Source organism: Calidris pugnax, unplaced genomic scaffold, assembly GCF_001431845.1.
Source record: "Calidris pugnax isolate Ruff unplaced genomic scaffold, ASM143184v1 scaffold364, whole genome shotgun sequence".
NCBI lineage: Eukaryota > Metazoa > Chordata > Aves > Charadriiformes > Scolopacidae > Calidris > Calidris pugnax.
Genome location: NW_015091109.1, coordinates 37,747 through 50,002, shown reverse-complemented (window position 1 = coordinate 50,002; position 12,256 = coordinate 37,747). Strand labels below are relative to the sequence as shown.

General features: G+C 45.8%; 1 protein-coding gene across 2 annotated transcripts in view; it reads right to left on the bottom strand.

Moving 5' to 3' along the window:
• Window positions 1-511: 511 nt before the first annotated feature.
• Window positions 512-12,256, bottom strand: part of ZDHHC3 (zinc finger, DHHC-type containing 3) — a 33,898-nt gene continuing 22,153 nt past the window's right edge. Inside the window, exon 7 of one of the 2 annotated variants that reach the window (XM_014958045.1) lies at window positions 512-4,077. In XM_014958045.1, the coding sequence (XP_014813531.1) occupies window positions 3,835-4,077 (243 nt within the window). In that variant the 3' untranslated portion in view covers window positions 512-3,834. Of the gene's footprint in view, window positions 4,078-8,373; window positions 9,873-12,256 lie in introns of those variants that run through there. The other variant, XM_014958046.1, reaches the window with a different exon arrangement.

The following is a 12,256-nucleotide window of genomic DNA, read 5'->3' as shown; positions in this document are numbered from 1 at the left end:
GGAGGTATTTAAGAAACGCGTAGACATGGCACTTCAGGGCATGCTCTAGTGCCCGAGATTGTTGGTTTGTGCCTGTTTGTGGGTGTTTGGTTTTTTTGGTTTTTGGGGTTTTTTTTTGTGGTTGGACTTGATCATCTCAAAGGTCCCTTCCAGCCATGAAGATTTCATGACTCTGTGAAACGCTGAAGCATTAGGGCTGTAGAGTGGAAAAAAGAAATGGCAACCACACCTGGTTATGTGCCAGCACATGAAAGAGGGAGGACAAAAAGAGCTTTTGACCACTCGCTCACATTTTAAAGATTTGGGGAACCCCTCCAGCGGAGCACCCAGCCGGCTGTTGGGCCACTGCCCTGGGCCCCCACCACCCCCTGCGCTGGGTCCCCGCAAGGACCCAGCAGGTCCTTGATGGTGGCAGGACCAGGAGCGGGAGCCCCTCTCCTCAGGCAGAGCAGGAGCAGGATCCACACATGGCGACCGACCGCAGGGAAGGGAGGAGCAGGCAGCCCTTGGCGGATGGAAAAAATTAGTTCTTTAATAAGTACAATAGCAACCAGAGGCGTAAAAATGAGTTACAAACAGCAAAATATATATATTTTTTCAAGAGATGTAAGTTCTTTACTTGCATAGAAAACCCGCTGTAGAAGACGCCGGACAAGAAGTCCAAGAACGCTTTTCACATCTGCCACCACCCTGTCCATCAGGTATTACCACCTCACGCCCGAGCGGTGATAGGACCTCAAGAGGGTGGCAGCCCACCCAACGCTCTCGAGGAGCACCCTCCCTGGGGCCCGGCGAGCCGGCCGGGACCTTAGCAGCATGGCCTGAAGATGAAGGCACAATTCAACGAGGGGCAAGGAGCACAAGGAGAGGAGGGAAGGGAAGGAAAAGGGTGGATTTGGTTTCAATTTCATGAAAATCCCATTTGGTCTCAAGCTAGCAGGTAGTCATTAAACGAAGTCATAAAAGGAGGTTTATGCTAGAGCTGTGGATAAAACAAGTTTTTCCGACTCATGAGGACTTTTGCAACTTCTGATGGTTGCTACGCTACACTGAGACAGGGAGGAGATACACTGAGGGGTGGTGGGACTTGGGGGAGGAAGAAGAAGAGGGGATGAAGGAGACTGACAGCCAAGACGCACCAGCAGAACCAGTTTGCTGAACGTGGGACATCAGCCCAGAAGGACTTGAGGGGCACCAGAGCCAGGGCTGGGCTGGCTGCCCATGGCTCTGTGTAGGGCACAAGGACATGTCCCCATGTCTCACTTGGACCATAACTGCACTGGAGAAGGAGGGGAAAGGGCTGTTCTGGCTCTCACTCCCCCTCTTCACACTGCTTTTCTCTTTCAATTATTTAAAAAAAAAAAAGGCCCAGAGATGCCAGCACCTGAGGAACAACATGAGAGGTGGGAAACAGAAGCAAAGGACTCCTGTCCTCCTGACGAGCTGAACCAGGTTTGAGAGTAGAGGATGTAATATGCTGCCTCCATCCACACCTAATCGAAGCCACATTCAGTGGGGGGTCCACGTCCCGAGAAGCATCACCAAAACCCAGCGTGAGGGGGTCTCTCCTGAGCTGATGCCCACACGCACTCACCTTAAGGTGATTTTCAACCGATCACTGGTTTCTCCCCCCAGGACCCTGTAGCACCATTCCCACTCCGCAGACACGGCACCGGAGATTGGGACATTAACTGGATGCAGAGGCCAAAATTAGAAAACATGAGCTAAAAAGGGCACTTTTACCTCTCCTCCTCCAACATCCTTACTGCTCCCTATAGGAAATCCCTTATAGATCTGCATATGCCCCTGATGTCCCTTTCCTGTGGGACACCAACAGAGAAGAACATAGGCCGGTACAGAAGCAGGAGAGCTTCTTCCCTCCCCACCACACTGCTGCACAGGGCAAAGACATTCAAAACCTCATGTCTAAATGACGTGAGAGGACACCTCAATTCCTCCCAAATGCAGGGTATTTCCCTTTACCTAAAACATTTTTATAAACACCAAGTTCTTCATGGTGTTTTTTTCTCCTAAATCTATGTCTCATTGACAAAGTGGAAACATCTAGAAGGGATAGGGGATGGGACAACTGTTTGGAAATATCCCCTGGGTTTTAGCCAAGCTGTGCTCCTAACAGTCACAGCACTTGGTTTGTTCCCAGTCTCTTTGCCAGAAAAAAGGGATTGCTGTGGCAGAGCACAAGGTCAGGAGAGAATCTCATCCCTCCACAGTAGCCCTGAACGTCACGCCATTAATACTTATTAAGATGCTTTTTTGGGGTGGAAAAAGAAAAGAAAAAAAATAATCTTGCACAAATTCCATTTGGTATTGCTTCAATAAATAATAAAAACTTCATCTAGGTCTTCCACAATACCATGCTTTCATCCCCCCAAACTCCCTTCTCATACTTTCAAGAGGAAGCAATTATCTTTGGTCCACGTTACAGGGGAGGGGGGGGGGATGAAGTCAGGCACGTCCTGTGGGGGAAAACTAGGAGCACGTCTCAAATAATCTGCAAAATTTACTGACAATTAAGCTAAGGGAGATGACAAGAATAAAAAAAAACAAAACAATAACCCACAATTGAAAACCAGTTTAAATTAAAAGTACACTAATTGGCTCCTGGAGCACGCCAAGTGTTTGCAGTGTGTATGACTGCGGTGGGTAGTGTCACCTCCGCATGACCTTGCCGGAGCCATTGCCACCTCCAGTGACACCTTCCTCAAGCGATGTGGGTTCCTTCTACGTGCCCACCAACGGTCACCAGGAGCTGGCCCGCAGAGCCAGCGTAAGGAAACCCCGCGTGATGCCAAGTACCAGTAGGACAGCGTTAAACGCCAGTAAGATTAAGAAGCAACATTCATCCTCTGCTAACTCTGGCTATCGAGGATAAACCAAAATAAAAAGACAGACATCTAAATTAGACAAGCTGAACGGAGAGAGCCAGTACCTCCACCAGGGTGCTCACTCCTCTCTCTTGGCTTTGCTGGTGGAAGGAACCCAGCTGCCTCCTTTCTGGGCTACAAAGTTCAGCCAGGCAGCTCTTGGTCCATGTCCTAGGTGGTAACGAACCACAGACCTTGGGCAAAAGCTTCCCCCACCAGCAGCTCAGCAACCTGGCCAATACTTGCCTATTCTCAGCTGTGCCAGCCACAGGAGAACGTTCCCACCGGGCCGGCACCACCACCATCCCACCGACGCCGCTCAGCCAAGCACCACCGATCTTGGACGGCCTCCCAAGCACAGAGGGTTAACGTCTACCCCTGGAGATGTTTGGGTGCCCAAAGGAATTGCAACCAGGGCAAGCTGGCCCATCTGCTGCACCCGCAGCCTGGTGTCCCACCTCTGCTGAGACGTGAGCACCAGCAGTTTTCATAACCCAGAGGCAACATCCGTGGGATGAGTTAAAAAAGACACTTTTTCAACAAAACCCTTAGAGCTGGGCTAGTCTGGCCATTACACGGGGCTTATTTACCCCTCCAAAAGGCAGTAAGAACAAGAGATTACCCAGACTCCTTCCAACTGCATCATTTCTGGGAGCTGGGACCGATCTATGGGACAATTATAAACTTTCCTTAAAGTCCAAGTGAGAAAAGCTCAATAAAGCAGTTGTTGCAGGTCTGAAAAGGAGCTTATGAATCTCATCACTTCTAAAGCTTTCTCTGGAGATTTGCATTGCTTCTGCCAGTGCTGTACCTGCCTTCCGGATAAATACTCCCCAACGTTTTAATGCACCAAAAGTATGTTAAAAACCAACCTCCAGCTGAAAAGTAGTTATTAAAAAGAAAAAACAAAAAACAAAACCACCTGAAAACCTCTCTTGATGCCCTTCGCTTACTCATTTAACACTTGGACGGCAACATCTCGAGCGAGGAACTGCTCGATTTCTTCTTGGGTCATTATTGCAGATGCCGGAGCCGCTGGCACCGCTTCGGCCGGCCCCGGGCTCTCGCAGCTCAGGTTTGAAAAGGGGTTGAACCAACCCAAGGAGAAAGCGCCACCGAACGCCAGCTTCATGCCTTCCCAGCCGCTGATCTTCACCCAGGTTGGCTTCTGGTTTTTAAGACGCTCAATACCCTGCAAGAAGAGAAGAGTTTTTGGTCGTCTCACGTTTTATCGCGGGTAAAACCGCTGTACCACCTGCAAAGCCACCCATCTACAGCCAGGGTGTTGTTTGGGTTTTAATTAACAATGAAGACAGACATCCTACGTCACTGAGAGCTTCATCCCCAAATTAAACAACAAAACCCCAAAACAAGACCAAGCACGTGGACAATCTGAATCTCGGTGACTGACTTCGGTACCAGTCACTATTGATTTTTATGGTAGACATAGCTTCTAAAAAGCCATCCCTTTCAGAAAGTTGGATCTCTTCTCCCAGTGCTTTTTGAATCCCTCCAAGGAGTAACAAAACACAATTACAACTCAAAATTTCACCTTATTCGGGGCGCTTGTACAATAGTTCAGATACGGGCAAAATAACTGCAACTTTTTCCAGTGATCATTAATTTACTACAGCCATACCCAGGCTTGTCACCAGTAGCTGACATATAAGAACAAGCTCACTCCTGCGTCAATGAAGAGCAAATATTTAAGAAGACAGTTTCCATTTAACAAATCGTCAAAGACAAATCCCAACGCGAGCCGGATACCCGCAGCAACGTGACGAAATCCATCAAGGTGGAAGTGGAGGCTTCAAAGCAGGACCAGAGCCTTGGTCGGGTGATATTCTGATTCATCCTCCCTCCAACAACATCACTTTCAGTAGAGTAAACAATTTAATTGTATTTAAATAACAGGTCCTTCAAATTCCGGCAGTGAAATTATTTTTCTGGTAACCTTCATGTAGAAACAAGAAACTAAGAATTTCTTTTTTTTTTAAGGGTACTACTATGTAAAATAGGGCACAATTTTTTATACCCATAGTCTATACCATGTGAGTCAGATCCATAGCTGTGTATGTGCTCATGATGCGAGTGACCAGGTAGAAACTCTGTTCTTAAGAGAAACAAGGACACTGGGAACAAGTTTTGAGACCACCGAGGAAAGGAAAACCGAGCAAATTCAGTCAAAGCCATTTAAAAGAGCGGGTTGTTTTTTTTCATCCAACAGCTGGATAAAAAAATACACTTGTCATGTTCTAATTCCAAAGATTTTCCCTTTGGAATTAGACACAAAAACAGGCAACAGCTGAGCGGCACCACAGCTGCACTCCCAATTAGCCTTATAAATGACACCACGTTTTAATAGAGCAGCAGCTTGGTTTTGCAATCCCATAGCGTCAGCACGAGCAGGCCCGGAGGAAAACACACCACAGACATAAGAACCACGCGCAGAGCTTCATTCATGCTCCCGCTTCCCCTTGCTGGCTTAGGAGAAATTCCAGCAGGGAATTTCAGGAATTCCAGGAAGAAATAACGCAACCGGAATCTTCAGGGTTGCAATTTCGGCAGAAAAATTCAAGCCCTGAAGCGCAAAGGTGCCTCCTGCGTCCTCAAGGAGGGGCAGGGCCTCCCTTTGCTCCCAAACTTGCAAATGCCCCGTTTCGACTGCTCCAGGGAAAATTCCTGGCAGGCTCCAGCCCCACCTTGGGACAAGGCAGCATTTCAACCCTTTCCCCAGCAGCACAAGCTTTAATCCTGTTTTCCATCCCGCGCCTCAGCAGTTCACAGAATCACAGAATCGCCTGGGTCGGAAGGGGCCTTTCAGATCATCTAGTCCAACCATAAAAAAAAAACAAACCACCAAAAAACCCCCAAAAAATCCACACACAACCCCAACACTAAACCATATTCCTGAGCACCAGGTCAATTCATCTTTTGAACACCTTCAGGGATGGTGCTTCAACCAATGCCCTGGGCAGTCCAGTCCAATGCCTGATAACACTTTCCGTGAAGAAATTTGTCCTGATCTCCAACCTGAACCTCCCCTGGTGCAACTTGAGGCCATTTCCTCTTGTCCCATCACCTGGGACTTGGGAGAAGAGACTGACCCCCATCTCTCTACACCCTCCTTTCAGGGAGTTGGAGAGAGCGATAAGGTCTCCCCTCAGCCTCCTTTTCTCCAGGCTGAACCCCCCCAGCTCCCTCAGCCTCTCCTCAACAGACTTCTCCAGACCCCTCACCAGCTCCATTGCCCTTCTCTGGACCCGCTCCAGCCCCTAAATGTCTTTTTTGTGGTGAGGGGCCCAGAACTGGACACACAAGTTTGATCCATGCCGCCACCTAAACCAGGAATAAGGATCTTGAAAACACTTCTGGGCAGCAAACCCTCTCTTCCCTCCCCGAAAAGCATCCTTCACCTGCCCTGAGCAGTATCTGCCGCGCAAGGCGACGAGCAAGGTCAGGCTGAGGCTGAGCTAATGCCGGATTAGGGAGCAGTTAATCAGAGCAGGCAGGGCCATACTTTCTCTTCCCCCAGCCCGACCTCACATAATCCCTTCAGGGCACATATTGAAAATAAGAAGAAGTTTAAAAAAAAAATCGCATCCTGGCCTAATTTTGGGCTGCCTGCCCCACAGTCAGGAAGGCGTGAGGTTTTACCCTAAAAAAAATTAAAAAAAAAAAAAAATTAAAGGGGAAGGAAGGAATGGCACAACTGTTGAAGACATTTCATTACTGTTTAATGAAACTTTTTTTAAAAAAAAAAATATATATATTTACCCCAAATGTCTCACCATTATTTTAGAAAGTGAGAATTTTGTATCTCCAATTAAACTAACAGCTGATTATCTTTCCTATCCTGCAGTTACTTCACTTTTTTTAAAAAAAGAAAAAACCAAAGGGATGCTGGGCTGCGTGGCTTGATCTGGAAGCCATCTGCAGGACAGCTCTTGCACGTTAGAAGAAAAGCATTAACTTCTTTTAATACACTTTTAAAATCCAAATGGAAAGAACAAACCGAAGAGGCAAGTATTGTAACGATTCCTCCATGAAGGGGAAGTGGACACACGAAGTCGTGATCAAGGCAGACTTTCCCTGCAGCAGATCCCTGAACTTTGGAGCTTTGGAGCATCACAAACACCCCACCTCTAATGGAGTTTGTCCTTCCACTTCCCTTAGCCAGGCTAAACCAGAAGTAGCACCCGAAATCAGGTCGTTCTGCCCAAGAAAATACTTTCCACAAGCAAACTGGTGACATCTGCCTTTCTCATACTGACTCACATTTAGGATAACTCAAATTGCATCAAATTGCACCCCAAGCTGTGCAGTGCAATTAAAACTGAGGACCCTTGGCCACCGAGACACGACAGATACCAATGGACATTTCCAGGCTGTGGATGACGCCTCATTCCAAACAAGCACAGTTCGACTGAAAATATCAACACTGCATAACGCTGTTTAACAATCTACATTTCTTTGAAACAAGAAAAATTGAGCAATCACACCTTTTTTCACAATTGGTCAAAATGCTAGAACAAGGCACCCAGTCTTCCCCCCAAAATCACAGTGAATAAAGGTAATTAAAATAATCCAAAAAAGGAAAAGCGCACCAGGAGGTTACAATCAAAACAATTTTAACAGCAGGGAACCGCACAGAGAGATGCACTCATTTGTTAATTGCCTAGATGACTAAAGCCTCTCCCCACAATACATTGGATTTTGCATCGAGACAGTTTTAGGGCCAGGTTCTCCACCAGTTCAAGTCACCACCTGCACACGTCTCTCCTGGCCAAAGATCCAGCCCTGAGCTAGTAAGCTGGGAGCATTCTCCGAAAAATACCACTGCACGCTAAAATCAGAGCCACCTATTTATTTACAATAGCCTTCCCACTATCAGCAGTATCAGCACTATTAAAACAAACCCCAAACTTTTCTTCGTTAAGGAAACGGCTTCACAAAAGCCACGTTTCCTTCACGGATCCTTCCCACAAGCGCGGTCCCGCAGGAGAGAACACGACGTGCCCCTCACCCCGAGCAAGGAGGGCTGCAGAAACCCTGCTTTACACAGCACTGCACTGACAGCCTCTCCCAAAGAGATGCAGTGACACCACTGCACTGATTAACACCATATTTATTACCCATTAGTTCATTTTGAAACCTAAAAGGCAAACGCTCAATTAACCTTTACATGACTGCTTCTCTATCACAGCGAAAGTTCGGGAAACGGCCGCGGCCTTTCCCGACGCTTAAAGTGAAGAGAGAAAAATAATAACAGCAAACAGGTTTTTGGAAAAGTTTTATTGCATTTGTTTTCCATGTGGAAGCATTGACAGATTGAAAAGATGCAGCATTCACATTACTTCCAAAGTGAGACATCCATTAAATTTCTCCTTCTCTGATTTCCCTCCCTTCCCCCATGGCTTTAAAGTAGTCTAAACAGGTCACTTCCCACCCACCCCCCCTCCAAAAAAAACCAAAACCAAAAAAACCCCAAACATTTTATTTTAAACCAAGGAAATAAAAGATTCCTTGGAACTCATGGACACAGCTGATTTGTGTTTTTCCTTTGTTTGCAATCACCTGATGAGCCCATGGGAGTCATGATCCAAAAGTATAATAAAAATCCTGCTCGAACACAAGATGTCAGTTGTGGTTATGAATGGTTGAGCTCTACCCGTTTTTTGGAATGCCGTCTGTCCCTCCCACCTTCATCACCACACAGTTCACAACAGTAGGCATGCTCCTCACCATCAGTATTTCCCAATTTAAAATACTTACACATATACGCGTGTGTGTGTGTTTTTATACACACACACACGTATGCGTTAATATGAGGAAGGATTTACAAAGCTCTACCCAGGGCAAGGCTAAGGATATAGAATGAATCACCCTGGTACACCTACACATCCCATCAACATTAGCCTTCACAGTAATCCGGGCATTCATGTCAGTTTTCCACGTTTAACACTGTTTAGCAGGCGTTGCTCTAACAAGTCATTTACCAAGACAAACACACACAAAACGAGATGATTCTGCTACTCTAAACACCTCAAAATTAGCTTGCTTTCTTTCCTGCGAGTGTAAGGCATTTAATAATCCAAGGAGTCTTCTAAATCTGCCAGAGTTACCCTAAGAGGGCAGCCGTTTCCTGCGCACAAGGGAGGGAACAGACAAAATAATGCCAGAAAAGACGGAATCAGTTCTGTATCTGGAAGGAAAAAGGAGGGTGGGGTGGGAATTGGCGTTGGCAACATTTAAGTACTTTAATTGTATGCGATCACCAGGTCAACTGGCTCTCTTGCTGTGTTGCGTTCTTGTCTTGCACCTTTTGGTAAGTGAAATGTTTGCTTCCCCGCTCAGGTTCGCTTATGAAAGAGCAATGTGTTCCTTCAGGAAGTCCAAAGGTGTAGGGCTGTGTAGGGCTGTTGGCACTCCTATGTCTTCCACAGAGCTCATCACAGTCAGGAGACAGCATGAGAATCTACTCAGAAGAGGTGGGTCACAAAGGAGAAAGAGGATCCCCTTCACATTAGTTATGCCATACAGAAAGCAGAGAGGAACAAAGGCCAGTAAAGTTAACAAGATTAAAAAAAAATAGAAATACAAAAAAAAAAGAAAAAAAAAAAAGAAAAGCAGCAGCAGTTTCAGCCAGAGATACAGAATTATCTAAAATTGTGGAATACAGGGCTTTTTTTTCTCTGCAATTATCAGCCATTTAATAAACATAAAAAAAAGTTTGTTTTGCTTTTTGTTTTAAACATTCATGGAAAATTTATAACAGTAGTGCTGTAATATGTTTCTATTTTAGTGGAAATGCTGGTCAAGAATTCCTCAGACCACATACTGGTACGGGTCTGCTTTTCCTTGGTCTGGTGTTGCGAATGGGCTAAGCCATGCTATAGAGAACGGATGGCCAAATACTGCTTTCATGTTCATCCATTTTGTTTTTTTAGCCCATCTTCTCTCTTCCTTTTTCAACTGTTCTATTCCCTGAAAACAGAAATATCACATTTTCAGTCAAGCACTTCAGATTTCATACTTCTGGATTTAGGGAAAGGTCTACTCTCTGCTACTCCTGATCCAAAGGATGGAGTAAGAAAATAAAAATGCATTTGTGCATCTATACTCTCCTTCCTCTCCTTCTCATTGTTTTATACTAAAAAATTATTAAGGATAGAAAGTATTCTTTGGAAATAAAATTACTTTCATTTCCTTCAGTCCTAAATATTCCATAAACATTTCAAGACCTGCCTTCCAATGGCCTCTGATGTCAATTAAAAAAACCCCCACCACCTAAAGCCAAACAAAAAGTATGTGCTTTAGTGGCTGAAAGCACTATGTGCTAACCGGGTGGAAAGTTTTAGGAGGAAACTGTTATAAGCTTGCAGACAAAAAAACCCAAACCCACAAACCCAAAGATAATCTCCGTAATGCTCCCAGATTCACCAAGCAAGTTCAGGAAGTGCCCATGGCTCAGTGGAGCTGAGTCTACCTGGTGCCTCCTTCACGTTTTCATTAGAATCTCTGCTAAAACATGCACGGGCTTGACAGCAGGGAGAAAGGGTTAAATGAGAGCCCGATTTGAGAGAAATCATTGGCATTGTTTAGTAGAGGTTAGAGGGAGAACAAAAACGAGCCATCGAGCAATCAGTTGAAACATTCACTAGTCAATCATTTAAAAAAAATAAATAAATTAATTAAATTATCTGTGTTGAGTCTGAAACCCACAAAGTGAATTTGGTCTTGCAAGGAAAGCTTCGCCCGGCTGCCACAGAGGCAAACTGAAGGAGTGCAGTCACTGGAGAGCATTACTTTTCCACAGGCAGCAGCAGCAGGCAGATCACTCTGTACTTTAACTCCAGATCTTTTGCAAGGTAAGCTTCTCCTGACCTACACGTCTCCCCCCGTGCCACCGATTAATGCACTGTAATGCACCTGTGTGTCTCAAATTACTGGTTCTGGGAGCTCTGCAGAAAACAACGTGGGTCACCTGCAAGGGTTGTGATGATGCCAGGCAAATGTCACCTCTAGAGACGGCAGCAAAATACTAGGGTTCTGGGTCCCTTTAGGCAGAAAGGAACCATCCTGGTGGGACACCGTCCACAAGACGGAGAATTAGATCTCCCAGGGACTGGAAGAAGAAGGTGAGAAAGGGCAAGACACAGCCCTGCCTCTAAAATGTGAAGTAAGACATCGCATGAGACCACACCAGGATCCCCGTGCCACCGATTAATGCACTGTAATGCACCTGTGTGTCTCAAATTACTGGTTCTGGGAGCTCTGCAGAAAACAACGTGGGTCACCTGCAAGGGTTGTGATGATGCCAGGCAAATGTCACCTCTAGAGACGGCAGCAAAATACTAGGGTTCTGGGTCCCTTTAGGCAGAAAGGAACCGTCCTGGTGGGACACCGTCCACAAGACGGAGAATTAGATCTTCCAGGGACTGGAAGAAGAAGGTGAGAAAGGGCAAGACACAGCCCCACCTCTAAAATGTGAAGTAAAACATTGCATGAGACCACACCAGGAGGAACTTCATCTGGAAATATTCCTCTGCTCGAAACACATTGCCTGCCAGACCCAGGTAGCTCAACGCTAGCAAATCAGCGAGACCTTCCGCAGAACAAAATCCTTATGGGTACATATTAAAAAAAGAAAACAAAAACGAAACCCCACGACCCAACATGTGGAGACCAAATTTCATTTTTTTATTTTAGATTGTGACATTGTTCCTTTAACATCTACGAGTTACCAGAATTTGAATGGGAAGGGAAAAATCAGGGGACTTATTTGGGTGCCCAGCTGTAAATTCTTGACACGTTTCAAAGACTGAGAAATTCAGATGATGATTTCACAGGCAGCATTGCTAATTTACGCAAGCTCGGCAGGATCTTGTTGTTCTGTATGACACTGTACTTCTTCCTGGGGCTTTCCCCAGCAGAAAGAACAGCTGAAGTCTTCCTCTGAACACAGAAGAGCCACAGTGTGAACATCAGCCTCTTGCAGAAGCCAAGTATTTAAAAAAAAAAAAAAAAATAGTACTGCAAAAAAGACTTGGGAGTGATGGGCTCTTAGAGCCACTCATAGCTCTCCAAAGGCAGCAAAAATACCTATTCTAGCTTCAACTGGCCATGGGCAAACACGTGAAGGGGAGAGAAAACCAAAGGAGATGGAGGAAGAAATAAGAATTGTCACTCTTTTAACACTATCCCTTCTCTTCAACCACTCCATTTAATTCAGACATCTGAGCGTGCTTGGTGAAGGCCGGCAGTATTCACGGAACTTCCCCAGGAGCCACCAGCTTCATCTTTACAGAAGTGGGCAAATGCAGGGATGTACGATGGACTGCAACACTCCTATGTAACTTCTACTACAC